At 30.5% G+C, this 18,747-nt stretch overlaps 1 protein-coding gene across 2 annotated transcripts in view; it reads left to right on the top strand.

Annotated features, from left to right (window-relative positions):
* The first annotated feature begins 226 nt into the window (after window positions 1-226).
* The window catches only part of LOC142326011 (uncharacterized), a 93,505-nt gene continuing 74,984 nt past the window's right edge, over window positions 227-18,747 (top strand). Inside the window, exons 1-2 of one of the 2 annotated variants that reach the window (XM_075368074.1) lie at window positions 227-313; window positions 3,558-3,776. In XM_075368074.1, the coding sequence (XP_075224189.1) occupies window positions 311-313; window positions 3,558-3,776 (222 nt within the window). In that variant the 5' untranslated portion in view covers window positions 227-310. Of the gene's footprint in view, window positions 314-367; window positions 733-3,557; window positions 3,777-18,747 lie in introns of those variants that run through there. The other variant, XM_075368065.1, reaches the window with a different exon arrangement.

The raw sequence follows: 18,747 nt of genomic DNA, 5'->3' as shown, positions 1-18,747 counted from the left end.
AATTTTACTTTCTATACATAACTTTATCACTGATTTAACTAAACCATAAATCTTAATAATGTTGCAAGCTAAATTTTAATTAATATAGAACTTAAAAATTTATAAATACTTTCCGAAAAAAAATAATTAAAAAGATGTAAACTGCATAGAAAACTACTTTAAAAAATGTAAATAAACTACAGGAACGCCTTCCTTTCACTAGAGTATTACGTAATTTGAATTTATTCCGCGACGAATTCTTCCATCTGTACAAACTGTTGATATTATCCAACATTTTTTGTTTAATTTCTTGCATATAATCTGAAAGTTCATGGTAATTAAAAAATTGTGTTTTGGATAATTTAGTGAATTTTATTCGTATTATTTTTAAAAATGCATAAAGTTTTTAATGGGAATTTTCTCTATTGTGCCACTTTGTTGACAGCCATTTGATAAGTAGCATTGGGTATTCGTGTGCCGTGATGATTGTTTATTAGTAGTTAATTAAGTTAGTGTCGCTTTTCTTGTTGCCGGTCGGAAAAATGTGAATACAACAGGTTATAATAATTATAAACGTGAAAATGATAGAATCGAAAGTAAAGCTTTATAATTATGAGTGCTGAATGGCGTAGTTGGTGTCGTTTATGTGCGGGTTCGCAAGATGTTTGTTTTCCATTGTCTGTTAATGAAGGGTTAAACGCGCCAATTAATATCTTTGAAAAAGCTGAAAAGTATTTGAAATTAAATATTGTAGTAAGTTTGATGATAAAATGTAGATAATATCTGTTTTTTTTTATTGGTAACATACGACTATTTTCAGAGTGAACTCATTTTACAATGCTAATCTTTGGTCGCTAACCATACATGGTTCATTGTGTGACAGGATTTTTATGTTTGATTAATCTCGTTTATAAAATGTTTGTTTTTAGTATACTTGTAATGTGTGTAATCAACCCAGCACATGATGATAATATTGCTGGTCGCGAATGTTGAGTTAAACTTTTTTTTTTTGTAGCTATATTTTATTGTAAAGTTGCTTAGGAAGAGTGGTTATTTTTTAAGAATGATTTGTTGCTTCCTACGTTTGATTTTACAAAATTCATTGTCACATTTTCTGAGCAGATAATTATCTTTACAGTTGTTCAAACTAGTTAATACATAAACATTGATGAATAGTATAGTCAGGGAACTGTATTACAAGATGTTTATCAAATTGAAAGTTATTGGCCGTAGTTCTCTCTTAAGTCATTACGTTATCATAATAAGTTATTAAGTCATCAAGTTATCAAAATATTAATGTTTTAAAATTGAAATAACTTGAATTGGTAATAATATTACCCATGTACATAACATTAATCACCCGCATGGAATGTATTCTACTACTACATATGTAGGGCCTTTGTAAAAGTTTATTTTTAATTTAACACCAATCTTAGTACATACTGGATTCACTGAAAGATCTACCTCTTAAGTTTATACAGTAATATTAATGAAGCAAGGTTTTAGTTAATAGTGGTGAGAGGCTTGCAGCATTAACGTTAGCTGTATGGGAATTTATTCATTTCTGACTTTATTTAATATGACAACATTGAATATTATATTCTGATTTGTGTTTAATTGTTAGCCCTTTTAAATACATTTTCTCTTAGAACTAATGGAATGATTAGTTACATTATTATTTTAACTCCTAAAGTTTTATTACTTTTTATTGTAATTAAAAGAGTCATTGGAAATACTGTGTGAAATATGGTATGTAATTTATAATACATTGTATAATATTCAGTGCTGTCATTAAATATATCAGTCGTTAACATTCATAATAATATCAAAAGTATTGTTGATTACATACATCTTTTGTTGAAAAAATTCTTGTACATTTTTACATGTTCATGTACTATTTAACGTTGTAAAGAAGTTTTGTTTTAACTTCTCTTGCAGAATGCCCTCTGGGCTGGTCTAGTGATGAATTCATCATTGCAAATAAGCTGATTTTCAAAGTCGAGAGTTCTAAGGTTCAAATCTTTGTAAAGGCAGTTACTTTTATACGGATACTAGATTGTGGATACTGGTGTTCTTTGTTGGGTTTCAATTAACCACACATCTCTGGAACGGTCGACCTGAGACTACAAGGCTACACTTCATTTACATTCATACATTTTATCCTCTGAAGTAATACCTTACGGTGGTTCCGGAGGCTAAACAGAAAAAGAAAGAACTTCTGTTGCAGAATTTTTAAAGGCATCAGTGATATTTTCTGTAGTGTTTCACTAGCACTGGCAGCATAAGTTCAGAATAGGTGGTAAACTTAAATTGAATAACTTTTATATTGAAAAATTATATCCATTTTATTTAACATTAATTTTGGTTTGTTGAATTGGAATTTGGAACTGTTTTTATGAAGTGAAATAAGAGGTGAGGTTATATAAGATTGTAGTGAAATATGTCTGCAGTTAAGGAGTAATATAAAAAGTTATGGTAATTTAATAATAAAAACACTAAAAGAAAAAATTTGTTTGTAATAGAAATTAACCTAAATTTTATATTTTTAAATAAATTGTAAATAATATAATATTTTTTACCATTTCACTGAGTGTGAGACATTTAGATGAACCATTTTTTTATAATTATTATGTATGTTACATGAATTCAGGGTGTAATTTTTGTTATACTTTGGATAAAACAGAAAGGAGCTGAATTTAAATATAAAATATAAATCTATTTACAGATACATTTTATTAGATCTAATTTTCATGTTTTGCTTAAAAATAAACTTGCATGTAAAAATAGAACAATTTTATTAGTTTTTGCACACCTATAATAAATATTTTTCAGTGGAATTCTGTTGTGATTACATTCAGTATTGAAAGTAGAAATAAACATTATCATTGTAAACTGGTTACAAAATTTATGAGAAATTTACTGATGCAATGGGAATTTTTAACCAGTGGCCAATAGAACATGCTTACTGTTTGTAATCTGATCTGAATACTACTGTATAATTGTGAAAAATACTGTACAATGCTGTATTTTAGCTATTAAAAAAACAAAACAAACTGTTCGTCATGTATCTGTTGTGTTGTAAGCAATATGTTAAGAAATATAATTCATGTTATTATGCATTATATTTTTAAATATTCTTTTATTTGAGCTGTTGTCACAGTTCCTTCATAGTTTACAAACATAAACGTTTTTGTATGTAAGCTCAGCTTGTGTAGTAGTTAACTTAATAAATTTCAATGACTACATGGGAAAATGACTCTGCGAATCATCTTCACTTTAATTACAGATAAAAATTGGCCTGCTGAATTTGTCAGTGGTTTTTGACATTTCATTCATGTTTCATTTCCTTAAATATTAAAGAATTCTATTTTCCTTAGATGCTCCAGAAATCATAACCATTACGTTATTTTAGTATAGTTTATCACTTTATCCACAGTCTGTTTTATGTCTGTATGATTCTACTTACAGCATTTTTTTCTATATAAATATATTTTTTTTTGTAACTAAAGTAAGATGCTATTAGCAGTTAACCTTTTAATTTGTTTTTGTGTTTATATAGTTTTTTTTTTTTATTGCAGGTAAATGGTGAATATGCTGACAGTTTGCCGAACTCTGTTTGCAGTGGTTGTGTTCATTATTTACAAGAGATAGATGAATTTGCTGCCAAGTGTGCTCGAGTACAGGAATTGTTTTACAGCTTAGCTTTAAAGCTTGATGATAAAGTTACTGAATTTGGACATTTACTTATAAACAATTCAGATGATATAATGAAGAATCAAGAAAGTGTAAAATTAGATGTAAGTTTAATGTATATATCAGTACTAATTTCTTTTCTATAATTTTAATATACCATTAGCTTGTTAAATTTTTTATATGCTTATTTTTTGTGTTGTGCATTGTTACATTTAAGATGTATAGTGTATGTTTTAAAACTAATAAGAATTCACTTTTATGCAAAAAAAGTACAAATTATCAGGAATAATGCAGTCTTAATTTAATTATCATATTTACAAAACAGAATTATTTATGGAATTTGTAGATTGTTTTTTGTATTCTTAACAGACTTCAAAAAAGGAGGTACCTGTATATTTTTTTATGTTTGCGCATAACTTTTTCCGTATTAATCTGATTGAAATCTTGTTGCAATCGATGCAGCTGCTTTTTGTAGGTGGTACCATGGTGTTGAAAAAATTTTTAGATACAAAAAATCAGTGAAAATTGACAAAAAAAAACTTTTTTTACCGCCCGGCAAGTAGGTAGGGAGGAATCCTGACATTCTTTATGTATGCATCACATTAGATGATGTTATATGGTCTTCTGTAGGGTAGGTAATGTGAAATTCTGTGCAAGATATGTAGCACCATTAATAAAATTGTCAAAATCAATATATCTCATCTTAAATTTTTCAGACCCAATATACATTATATACCAGGGATGGCCAACAAGTCGACCGCGGTCGACCGCAAAGGCTTTAAAAGTAGCCCGCGAAGCCAAAGTTGAACAATTTGTTCTAACTTAAATAAATGATTGAAATTCTTAATTCTATAATTTAATCTTACAATAATAAATTATTTGTGAAACATACACATACTGTTTATATTTATCCTGATAAGATAAACAATGTAATAATACTGAACGCGCTCTGTCGGCGCTAGTTGGTAGCTGTGTGGCCGTGTGTCTCAACTTGTTTTTTCTCTGTAGCGAACATAGACAGGGCGCATATCAGTATCAGTGTGTGTTAGAGAGTTAGATAGTAAAGTGACAGCCAGTGAAGTGACAGTCAGTGATAGCGAACAGAAGTAAGTATGTTAGTTATTGTTTTAAATATTCCGTAATAATATCTTTAGTAGGTAAATTCTAAAATAATATTTAACCCTATTATTTTAGAATGAATAATCCAAGTACAAGCAGGAAAAAACGTATCATTATCACAGTGAATGGGAAGAAGATTATTTCTTTACTATGATGAAAGATAAATGTATCTGTTTTATTTGCAATGCAACAGTAGCTTTGTCTAAGAAAGAAAACGTTAAAAGACATTATCTAACAAATCATAAAAATTACGAAGAAGATTATCCACGTGGCACTGCGTTAAGAAAAACAAAAGTGCAACAACTGAAGGCACAAATAACTGCACAACAAAATAGTTTTTTAAAATACAATACAAATTCGAAGACAGCTACGATTGCTTCATTCAAAGTTGCTGAAACTTTGATTAAACACAACAAACCGTTTCAAGATGGGGAAATATGGAAAGAGGCATTCATTAAAGCTGGAGAAGAATTGTTTCAGAATTTTAAAAATAAATCTGAAATAATGACATTAATCAAAAATATGTCGTTATCGCGAAATACAGTTATGCATAGAACAGAAGGAATGAGCCGAAATCTTGAAGACATTTTACATGAAAACATTAATAAATGCGTTGTATTATCACTGCAGTTTGACGAATCTACGGACTATATCGGTACTGCACAATTATGTGTTTTTATTCGAATGGTTTTCGATGATATGTTGGTTACAGAAGAATTATTAACTATTATTCCAATGCATGATCGCACAAGAGGTCAAGATATCTTTGATTTATTTAAAAATTATATTGCACGAACAAATTTTCCAATCTGCAAGTTGGTATCAATAACCACTGACGGGTCTCCAGCAATGATTGGCAACAAAAGTGGCTTCGTTGCTTTGTGTAAAGGTGATTATGACATTCCAAATTTTATTGACTATCATTGTATCATACATACTCAAATATTATGTTCAAAAGTGTTAAAATTCAATCATGTTATGGATGTTGCGTTTAAAATTGTAAATTCCATAAGATCTAAAAGTTTGTCACGTCGTCAGTTTCGCGCTTTGCTGAATGAATGCGGTGAAGAACACAATGAACTGTTACTTCATACTGATGTAAGATGGTTAAGTCATGCTACATTTTTAGCAAGATTTAGAGAACTTCTGCCACAAATAACCTCATATTTACAATCTAAAGGTGATTCATATCCGCAATTAAATGATCAAGAATGGCTTCTCGATCTTGCTTTTTTCTGTGATGTTACTGAAAAATTAAACCAATTAAATCAGCAACTACAGGGTAAAGGTAAAACAATAATACATATGATTAGCATTTTGAAGTCATTTAAGGAAAAATTAAATATGCTTGCAATGCAACTAAAGCGTCGTGATTTAAAACACTATCAAAATCTGGCAGATGAATCTAAAAATAACAAGGCTGTTGCTTACGACAAATATGCTGATGTTATTGGAATGCTTCTAAATGAATTTGATAGAAGATTTCTCAAACTAAGTGAACTTAGATATTGCCTGTTTTTTATCTTACCCATTTAATGACATCGACGTTGAAAGTCTTGCACAGAATACTACAAATATAGCAGAATTAGAAGAAGAAATACTAAATGTTAAATGCGATATAAATCTAAAATCAATGGTTTCAGATAGCAATTTTTGGAAACTAATAAGCAAAGATAAATATCCAAATATTTGGACAATTGTTGCTCGTTTCAATGCCTTCTTTGGCTCCACATATTTATGTGAATCTGAATTTTCTTATATGAATGCGATCAAAACAAAACAGCGATCGCAAATAACGGATCTACATTTAGAGTCATGCTTAAGAATTGCTTTAAGTTCATATGAGCCAAATTTTGAGAAACTTGCTGCTCTTATGCAATGCCAAGTTTCATCCAAATAAAAATTGTATGCTTAAAATTTGTTTTGTTCATATTTATTTCTTGACATTGTTTTTTTTTAAATTTTAATTAATATTGTTGGAATTCATAAAATAAAAAATATGTTTTGTTCGTATTTATTTCTTAACATTGTATTTTTAAAAATTTTAATAAATATTGTTTGAATTCATAAAATAAAAAATATATCGTAGGCTTAGATTGTAAACCTGCTAACTCATATTCAGCATATTTTGCACAACTTTCTTAAAACGCATAAATTTTTTGTTTGTCACGTGATTTCAATTAAATAGGTGCATAATAGCAGTGTTTCATAGCCAATGTAAGGTGTTTTTCTGTTTCTAATAGTGTGAAAATGTAATTTTTGACCAAAAGTGGAAGTTTGCAATTTAAATCGGCGATATAATGACTTCTTTAATTATCTTCTAAAATTTTAAAATTATTTGCCCATATCCATAGTCGCCCGCAGACTATATTTTATGGAAAAAGTAGCCCCTAAAAGCTAAATGTTTGGCCACACCTGCTATATACAGTATACAGCGTCAGTAGGGACAGTGGAAATCTTATAATTCTATAGATGTGCATCACATACAGGGTCTTTATGTTAGTTCCTTTTTCAAAAAAATGATTATGATAAAAAGTATTATTGCATGAAAACAGAAAAAAATGTTTTGTATCACCTTAAACTGTACCTCTTTCTATATTGTTTTTAATAGTTTCAATTTACTTAAAGAAAACCTGTAGAAATGGTGGTAAATTCTGCCCAAAAACTTTGAACTTGTAACTTTCATTAAAGGTAAATGCCCATGCAAAGAGTTGCTAGTACAGGGTGATTTTTTAGTCCTGTTACCCAATTTTAAATGTAATTTAAGAAAGGAAAATTTAGGTGGAATAAAAAATGTATTTGTTACTTACAAAAGAGATTTAATAAAAAGCTATTACTTACATAATTGTTAAAGAATTGTCAAAATGCCCACCTCTTGCGATTATACATTCACAGACTCTTTTCAGCATATTAGCAGAAACCTTTTTTAAGAGTTGCATTGGAAATATTCGTGATTAAGTCTGTAATATTGAGTTTAAGTTCATCAATAGTGTGAGGATTGCTTTTGAAGGCCTCACAGACTTAATATAGCCCCACAAAAAGTAGTCAGGAGATGTGAGGTCTGGGGACCTTGGAGGTCATAAGCCCTTGCTTATTATTCGATCATCTAAGAACTCTTGCAGAAAATCCATGGTTTCTCGAGACGTGTGGCATATAGCGCCGTCTTGCTGAAACCAGCAATACCGTTCTTGAGGTTCCAGGAGGGACACAAATTGGCCCACAGTATTCCTATATACTTCACTATTTACTGTCTGTTCGAAGAATATGAGTCCAACTACACAATGACTAGATATTGCACACCACACACCAATTTTTTCAGGGTGCAAAGATTTGTCTTGTAAAGCGTTAGGATTTTCAACCGCCAAAATTCGACAGTTTTGACTGTTCACATAACCATCGAGATGGATCCAAGCTTTATCACTAAAGAACACTGTGTTTAAAAATTCCATTCCATTATCATTTACGAGAGACCTAAACCAACGGCAATATTGCAATCGTTTGTTTAAATCTGGAGGCTGAAGCTCTTGGACTAATCGTACGTGATACGGATACAATTAAAATTTTTAGCAGCTTTCTGAACACTTGAATATGACAAACCAACTTGCGTGAAGAATTGAGCAATCTTGTTTTCACATTCTCTAAAATGTCATCTGTCAAGCGAGTTGGTTAACCACTACGTTTTCTGTCGCAAACACTACCTGTTTCTCAAAATCGGTTTGCTAGCCTAGAAATTGACATTTTTTCTGGTGGAGGAACACCAACAAATTTAATTTGAAATGATTCTTTTACACTCGCGTATGATTTCATAGCAAAATTTTCTTCAAGAATGAAAACTCGTTCTATGTTAAAAGACATTCTGTTCGTAACATGACCGGAAATGACACAAAAGTTTACACAGTTCAAGGAGAATCAACTCACATTGCTGTATCTATACCGCTTGAGTAGCGCTACCAACTTTGTGTCACAAAACAAAATTTTGCTTTCTTAGAAAAAAAATACCAGACATTAGCAATTGGGTAACAGGACTAAAAAATCACTCTGTACAAACATTTGAATTAATGCCTGATATATAAGTAAATATAATATGATTAGTATAATATAAACAGAATACAACAAATAATAACAATAATGCTAAAAAAAAATATTTTGATGTCTAATAATACAAATAAATTTTACTTCGTATCAAATAACATAAATAAAGATTTGGCAGTGTTCTTATTTAATTAAATTAAACAAAGTAAAAATTAATAAGAATTCTTTTTCTTTCTTTCCTTCCTCCTACTTTAAATAATTAAAAAAAAATCACATTATTTATAACATTTTTTCATATTTTAATTCCAACATCTTCCTTTTTACCTGTAGATCCTTGTAATCCATTATATAAAGAGATACAAAAATAAAATACAAAGTAAAGAAAAAGAAGTATCTAAACTGTAGCTAACAGTAGTAACAAAATAAAAATCCTTTTACTGCAGTTGAATATATAATATTAACAAAAATCACTCAATCTTCTTACATTCTTTAAACCTATTTAATTAATAATGTAATAAATAATGTAACCTACTTACTGTATTAATGTAATAAAACCATATTGCTTCTGTGGAGAATAATAAAAAAGCAACTTTCCATTAAAATAAAAAGTACTGCTATCTATCTATTCATCTCTTCATTAAAAACTTTCAAAGTTTTATACATTTAACTTATTGATAAAGTTTTAACAATTATTTTTTTAAAATTAAATTACAAAACTAATAAAGTTAAACTAACTAATAACTAATAAAGTTATTAAATTATAAAACTTGTAATAACAATATCAGTGTCAGTATTCCCAGTAACATTACACTTCTTAAAATAATACTTTCTGGTATGTTTGTAAATAAGCCAGTAAAATATTATTATATGAGCTAGATCCTCATTTTCATTCAAGTTGAATAGTACGATATCGGATTAACAAAAATATTAGAAATATAATCCTTAAAACATAACTTCCTACAATACGCAAATAAGCAAATACTTCTACAATAAGTAATACTACAATAAGCAAATAATTCGGCTATAAAGAAAGACATATGAATAAAAAAAAAATCATGTGCATAATTCCTTGAAGAGTAATCTTGCTATTTACTGGATTAAACCTAGAAATGGACTGACTGCAAGTCCTAATCAATCAGTTGCTACTGCACCAGTGTTAACATTGTCTTGATGTCACATGGTATTTCACATCTTTTAACAGAAATACCAATAATGTTCTTCAATCCCATAACCTGTGAAACATAGTTAATCTTGCAAATATTACCCGCGTGCTTCTTACCTTGGAATTCAAAGCAAGCAGTATATCATAGCAGATATGATTTGTGTGTGGGTCCATTTGTAGAATCTTACTAAGTCAATCCAAAGTTAACTTATAAACAGCAATCAGCATTTGGAGATTAATTATCTCCTAATGATCAGCATTTGGAGATCACTGCTCTCAAAATGATCAGCATTTGGAGATCCAAAATATTAATATTTTGAATTTTCCAGATTAGCGTGTAAGAAGTTAAAATTGATCACTATTCCATTAGAATTTTTATTTTCTGGTTTAAATTACTTATTTAAATTTGGTGACTCAAGAATCCACTCTCAGAAAGATCAGTATTACAAATATTTATTTATTAACGGTAAAAATTGTTTACAATTTAATTTTGTAAATATGGCACTGTTCGTAAATTATAATTAAAATATAATATTGAAATCACCTTACCGATCAATTAGTATATTTCCTCTAACATTTTCAGCTATTCAGCCATCTTCAGGAGGATAATTCTTTATATAAATTAATATTAAAAAAAAAACAAAATTAAATTAATATTAAAAAAAATTAATATTAAAATAAAGTATAAATAAAATTTAAGAAATAGTCATAACAACTGATCGCGTCAATAAAGTAAAAATAACGTGTGTTTTGTAAGTATGTCACTGTTATGATTATTGTGGAGTGGGGAAAGGTAGTCAAGTTAGCCAACCTAAAAATTGTTGTTCATCAATTGCTTGTACAAAAAAATATCATCCTCGAATCGAATCTGTTTATTAATTAATTTATTATTATTACATATGTGAAATTTCTCAAGATTACTAGTGTTATAAAATTATTGGAATAATCAATACTTCAATACATTTGTACTTCAATAAATTTATTGGGATCATATTTATATTTAGTTTCCAATATATGTCTTGCAAGGTTTAACAATCTTTATAGCGCTTCGTTATACAATTGATGTGTTCTTTGGCTGTGATAGAAAATGAAAGATTAGTCATACTGATATACTCCAAGTGGCAATCCTAACATTTTAAGCTGTATATGGCTTCTTTATCTAAATTGTTTGTTGTTGGATTTAAAATTTCAGTTGGATTCTTGTTATTTATAAAATTTACGATTTTATTATGTGTAGTATATGTTGTTTTTAAATTGAATGATTTATAAATTTTGTCAAAGTTTGTGTAATATGGACAGAATTTTATCTTTATGTATTCTTTTTTTAAATCATTATGAGGTAGTTTTATATTTTCTCTTATATCTAATTTATTCTTTATTTTAAAATGTAATTTGTTTATTAACCATTATTGTATCTGTTTAATGTTGCCATGTACTTAATAATATTCAATTTGGTGTTTCATTTTAGTGTGTTATGCTTAACATATTTAATTTCTTTATAGATTAAAGAATTAAAAGTAGCCATCTTTTAGTTCCATAGATGAAGTGATTTAGACTGTATAATCGTATCTTGTTGGGTTGGTTTTCTGTAGATGTTGATATCCAATTTATTATTAGTAAAATTCATATTAATTGTTGTCCAAATAATTAATACTATTATTGATTTTGTAACTCATGGTAAATTTAATATTTTCGTCCAGTATGTTGATCTTATTAAGTATTATATTTTCTTCAATATTAATTTGTTGGTTAAAAATGATTAAAATATCATCCACATATCTTTTATATAAAATAGTATGGTGTTTATTAATTATTGCAGGTAATATGGTGTTTTCATTATTATTCATGAAAATATCTGCCATGATGGCAGAAAGAGGTGATCCCATAGCAATTAAAACTGTTACAACTATTAAACCTATTATGTAATAACTATTATAATATAATTGTAACTATTAAAACTATGCCTTGATTGTAATTATTTCAAATTTAATAATAAATTCTAATAACAAGAAAAAGGATTTGCTATGTGGCAGTTTTGGTCATCACGCCATTCTCTCTGTAGCTAGCCCTTATGGGCTTTACCAGAGGTCATCTTCAGAACCCCAGCAAAAGGCATCTCTCAGCCTTGTCGTGCCTCAATCAGAATGCCACATGTGATATTTCCATTTGTGTACTACTAGGAAATGAACTATTTAAAACAAAATACATCTGTGTTGAGTCTAACAAGACTGAGTAACATGAATGAACTGAAATTAAAAATGCCACTATGTACTTGATAGGTTAGAAGTTGAGTTCAACATGCATAACATAACGGTTAAATAAGAAATTAAAATAAAACTAAATAAACAAAACAGTACAAAAGCATCAAACCTTACAACAAGAGAACAGAACCGAGACACAGTAAAGACCAGGCGGAACCCTAAATTCCCATGGCAATCCGTTCTCATGCCAGGTACCCGATGAAATTTTCAACGCTTACCCATTTGGCCTGATTTTCCAATTCTCATTGAGATCTAATTTCGTGCTGATAAATAGTCTCTGTGCGCATTCGTAATATTTTGCACATTTATAAATTACGTGGTATGTGTCATCCAGTTGTCCATGATATGGCCACACACCTGAATGCACCAGGCCAAATTGCTGGAGTCTGTCTTGGAAGGCGCTATGACCAGAAAGAAAATACGTCCTCGTTAGGGAGAATTCAAGGGGTGCCCTGCAAACCAACAACATCTGGGAAGAGATCATGCGATAATGCCCACCCTCACCTCATCTCATCTGGCCTGCCATAAATCATTGCCATGCCGTTCTATCCTGCTAATTTTATTTGAAGTCAATTCACCTGACTTCTTAGCAACATAATGCTGCTGCTTTTCTGATGCAATTAAATCTATCAGTTTCTCGCCTGCAATGCCTCCCGTGAGTATCTATTGCCTCCCGTGAGTTAGTATGGTAATCTTCCATTAACGTTAACAATTTAAGGCGTTGAGCTCTTAATAATATATATCTATTGGTTTTAAATTTTAGCCTGTCTGCCCAAACAGGCACTGCATATAGCATAATTGCCTTGTATACACCCTTATACAGGATATTCAGTCTTAAAATTAAGACCCCAATCAGGATTGACCACTCGTCGAATACCAAATGTCAGGCATGTAAATTCTCTGTGATGTAATTAAGGTGTATCTTAAACTACAATTTCTTATCAAGAAACACCCTGAGATACTTTTGAACTTGAACATATTTAATATGAAGACCTGACATTGAAACATGAACCTGACGTCTCATTGCCAAACAGCCTTTAAGAAGAATCATTGTAGTCTTCTGTAGGCTGAACATCATCTTATGTTGATGACCCAACAACTCGAGTTGTGGGGTCATCAACACTTGTATACTGCATCCCTGAGTGGCTTGGAACTCAACCTGTCTCTGTGAGCTTTCTTCGACCAGCAGGAGATCATCATCGGCATAAGCCACGATGAGACACCCACCAGACAATTTCAGCCACAGAGAGGAATCAAACTCTACCACCTACAACATTGGACTCGCATGCTTTTTCCCTCAGGGCACACGCTGCCCTGAGGAAAACCCTCAGACAGCATCTTGCCTACCTCAAACTCACCCTTGCAAAGCAGCACATCCCGATGCCTGAAGTAACCTTGCATAACTTGCAGTTCACTATCAACGCATTGTCTCTTCTGTAATTGATAAATAACAGAAGGCCACTACGGGTTATTGAATGCACCAGAGATGTCCAGGAAAATTCCCAGTACATATTCCTCCTTGCTAGCTCTTACTGCACTAATCTTGTAGAGTATGGTGTTCTCGGTACCCTTTCTGGGGTGAAATTCGTACTGATTTTCCATCAATAAGCTTTATGAAATCAGTCTCTCATTTATACGCAGGTACTGAACCTTTTTGAAAACCTTAACCAATAACTGGCAGTAATTTGAAGGCCCTATACGATGAAGTAACAACGGGATCCTTGTTGCCTTCTTTAAACAACAATTTAACAATACCAGTCTTCCAACATACTGGAAAGTATCCTCCAAACAGTATTTTATTAAACATGCATGTCATTGTTTTCACACTAACCTCAATCGAGTGAACAAGGAGCTCTGCCATTGTTCCATCGAAACCTGGGGCATTGCCCTTGCCCCTACCTAAACTGCAGATAACTTGATGCACTTCAGTATCAGTAATCTCCAAGGACACTACATCCCTGCTAAACTGAGCAATCTCACGCCACACCTGCAGATGGTTGTGGTTTCTCCAGCTTCAGAGTCATCAAGTAAATCAACAGTAAATCGTCAAGTAATTTGTGTAAGATCTCAGACATTTCTGAAATTATGCCAAACCGGGTCAAGAGGGCAGACAGAAGAACGTCCTTGCGTTGTTTGTGTCCCAATAACCAATAGACGACTCCCCAGGGATCCTTGCTCCCTTGATCATGCATAAAGGAACGCCAGGAATCCCTCTTTGCCACCTGAACTTATTGCCGTCAACTAAAAATATCGAGATCTCTTTATTCAGTTACAAGAACTGCCCATTGTTCTGTAGCTCTCTCGAAGCTCTCTGTAAATGATTGACAGCATGTTTCGAAGCTGATAATTCCCTGCTCCAACTTGGAGCAAGCCTCTCGATCAGAATTCTGGGGAATTGAATTTTCAGTGGCGTCAATAATGGCCGCTGATAGACTCACTGTCAGATCCTCTAAATTCAGAACCTTCAGACTCCGATCCAGAACTCAAAGCCTGGCCGAAAGAAAATCAACAAATTTTTTGCAGTTCACATGCTTGTGCAGAAACGACCCTGCTGAACCGGAACATTACATTGGTAGCACTCACCCAAACCGCCAGCAATCTCATAAAGAATCAATTGATCGCTTGAGCAATCTTCAGGTTACTGGAAGTAACCTTCCACTTACAAACAATTATATTTGCTATTTTATCAACCAGATTATTATGAAAAGTTAATTTTTTATGTTTCTTTGATTTTAATTTTTTCTTTTGTAAATTTATAAATTTTTTTGGACAATTAAGTAACTTACAGACTTGCAATGTAAATAATTTTCTATCAGAATGAAACAAATTATTATTTCTAAATCTATATGTAACAGAAAGAAATTTACTTGAAAACATTTAAATCACAGCTGCAGTTGCCTTAATAGCCAGACAAAAATTGTCCTATGAAAAGTCCAAAGAACTTAAATTGAAATGAATTTCAAGCTAATAGATTCTCCTATTAATATTCAGAGCACTAACAAATTAGTTTTTCAGATTTATATTCAATTTCAAAATACGTACATAAGGACCTTTAATAAAAAACTACCACTGACATTGGAACTCCAGAATAAGACTGGCTTGAAAATGAAAAAGTACTAAGTACAACAAACATAAAAAATTAAAATCAACTTAAAAATGAATTATTATAAAATATAAAAAGAATGTTTAAAAGTTAAAGTAATGTTTAAATAAATGAAATTATTATTAAATCTATCTTTTTTGTTTTGAATTTTTTAATTGATACCAAATTTATGTTTAGTAGGTTGTTAGTTTATTTTTAATTCTGTGCTGGCTTAAAAAAAGTCAAAATGTAAAGACAAACTGAAAAAAAAAAAATATTTTTTTATAGTTAAATGAAGATTTTTGAAGTTAGTGTATTTTTACAAAGAAAAAAAATTCATAACAGTCATAGATAGTAGTTTGATATGGGCAAAATCAAATCAGATTATTATTCACTTACTGTGTTTTACAAAGTTATAAGTTTTCTTATGGTATTTTATGATGTCAGTTAGCTAAGCATTATCTAACTGGAGTTCGGCTGTTTGTTTTTGGCAACTCAATTTTAGACAGACTTCCAGCCCGAGGCTTTATACAAAGTTAATTTAAGGCAATCGTTAGAGGTTAGCAGTAGTAGCGTGTGTTGTCTTCCCAAATCAGTTGATTTGGAAGTTGGGAGTTCCAGCGTTCTAGTCCTAGTAGTAGCATTTGTACATTATTTCGTAACTGGGTTCGTACCACCAACATTATTGCTTATACAGTCAGCACAAGAAGTTAGATGCAAATTACCATGTAATTGTCTTGTTTAAATATGTTTCCTAAAAAATCAACCATACTCCATAAAACTCTTGGTAGTCAAGCTAGAGAAATAGTGACCAATGCATATGAGTTTATGAAGAAAGCAGCAGGTGTCAGAAGATTTGTAATACATGTAAACAAAGTTCGTGAATGCGTTTCACAATCCACTATATTTCAAAACGATCCATTTGTAGAATAATAAAAGAATCAAAAGAAATTTGTGAAAACACAAATACATCTTTTAATATTCCAGGTAAAAAACACAACATACCAAAACAAATAACAGACATTGACGACTTCAACAAATGCGTAATCAGATGTACAGTAAATCATTTTTACATTGAACAAAAGTTGTACCCACTTTAAAAAAAATCTGTTACCAAATTTAGGAGAATTTATTAATTTTCAGGGAGGGAAAACTAGTCCTAATAAGATTTTGAAAGAACTGGATTTAATTGGGTGTAAACAAAAAATAACTATAAAATTTTAATTGAAACACATGACATACAATTAAAACGCATGCAATACTTAACTCATTTACAACAATACCACTGAGAAAATAGACGTATTATTTACACTGTCAAGTTCATAGTAACCACCACACTGGACCAAAAACTGACACGACAACTCACCTGAAGGTTTTACCACTACTATATCAAAGGGCCAGAAACTAATTATAATCCATGCAGGGAGTATAGATGCTTTTGTTCCAAATGCGTTGTTATTATGAGTCAAATCAGACCACTGGTGATTATTATGATATTATGAATTTTGATAGTTATAAACGATGGTTAAAGAAAAGATTCATTCCAAATCACCTAAAAGTTTTGTTGTAATGGATAATGCTGTTTATCATAACAAAGAAATTAACAAAGCTCCTACATTATCATGTACAAAAACTGTAATTAAAGAATGGTTGACAAAAATGAAAATACTATTTTCACAAGACATTGAAAAATGAATTGTATGATTTGGTACAACTTCATGAATCGAGGCATAAAACATTTCAAATAGATTGGTTGCTGGCAGAAAAGGGCATACTGCGCTAAGACTGCCACCGTACCACCCTAATCCAATCCTGATTGAATTAATTTGGTCTGATTTAAAATCTTGGGTTGGAAGAGGAAATGTTACTTTTAACACTAATGATGTGGCTTGTTTACGCGAAGAAAAGTTTAGAATAATATCTAAAGAACAATGGGAATTGAAGTGTAATCATGTCATAACAATTGAAAATGATTATATATAAATAAAAGGCCTGCTAGATAATGTAATTAACAGTGTTTGTGTGAATTTACAAGAGGCTAGTGATAATGAGAATCCAATACTGTTAATTTGGAGGATGAAAATGAACAAATGTCAGGAGTTGAAATGATCACCAACAGTGATTGATCGACTTAGGCTCTATTTGTTCTATAAAAAAATATTATGTGACACCACATGACTACGCCTAAATTAAATTATATGTACACATTTTTTGCTGCACTTCATTTAAACTTATTTCGTTTGAAAGTGAGATATGATCCTCCAGTTCTTTAATAAAGTGAATAGTTACACAGTTGCAAAAATATTAGTTTTTATTAACATCAAATATTTATACAATTATTAATTCAACAATCTTACCTGAAATATTAGGATAGAGTAAAAGTCCCTTTATTACCCTTTAAATAAATCCAAGTCTTATATCTAATTAGTATAAGGTACCTAAGATCCATATTACTGTTGCTAACAAGGGGAAGACACAGGCTTTGGGACACCGATTTGAACCACATTGTGTGTGTGATTACTACACTGTTTACATGTCATCACAAAATACTAACATGCAGTATTCAAATATATAAGAAAAATGGCCCTAAATTTTCCTTAGCATTTTATATTAGTTTATATATTAATTTTGTTTCACGTTGCTCGAGTAAGATATGTGGTATAAGTTAAAACGTGTTGGATCCGTAACCATGCACACATTGGTTTGAATCCAACTTCATATACATATATATTTTTTTAAATTTAAATATATTGATTTATTAATAATTATTAACCTCTGATTGTACAAATTTTTGAATTAAAATGAAAAGTATATAAAATTTTATTTTATTAATAACTTTTGATTTTTTTTTTCATATTTTTTTTTTGTTATTGAATTATTATTTAATGTTAAAACTTTTTTTACAATCGGAGGTTAAAATTATTTATAAATAATTTAAATTAAAAAAAAAAGTTAAAAAAATATATGTATATGAAGTCGGATTTGAACTGATGTGCTTCCCCTTGTAAGATTCAAATATTTCATTAATTAAAATTTTATTTGACTGACTCTGGAACGAATGAAAATATAACCAGTTATATATCATTGAAAATTCTCAACAAAGGCTTATTACTGCAGTTAAGAAAAGGTACATAATCCAAAATTTTAAAATTGAAACCCCCTGTGTACACATTTTTGGTCCAGTCAATTAAAATCAAAAGGGGAGGTGCACAATTAGATGTTACAACAGTCTTAGTACAAAATTTCAACATTCTACGGCTAATCATTTTTGAGTTTGGTTAGATACGTACGTACAGATGTCACGCCAAAACTAGTCAAGATGGGTTCAGGGATGGTCAAAATTGGTATTTCCATTGAAATCTGAAAACCAAAATTTTTCATGATTACAATACTTTATTTACTTCGTACAAGGAAGTAAA

The sequence above is a fragment of the Lycorma delicatula genome, chromosome 1 (genome assembly GCF_047948215.1).
Source record: "Lycorma delicatula isolate Av1 chromosome 1, ASM4794821v1, whole genome shotgun sequence".
Lineage (NCBI taxonomy): Eukaryota > Metazoa > Arthropoda > Insecta > Hemiptera > Fulgoridae > Lycorma > Lycorma delicatula.
Note: the sequence above shows the minus strand (reverse complement) of the source record. Positions and strands in the feature narration are given on the sequence as shown.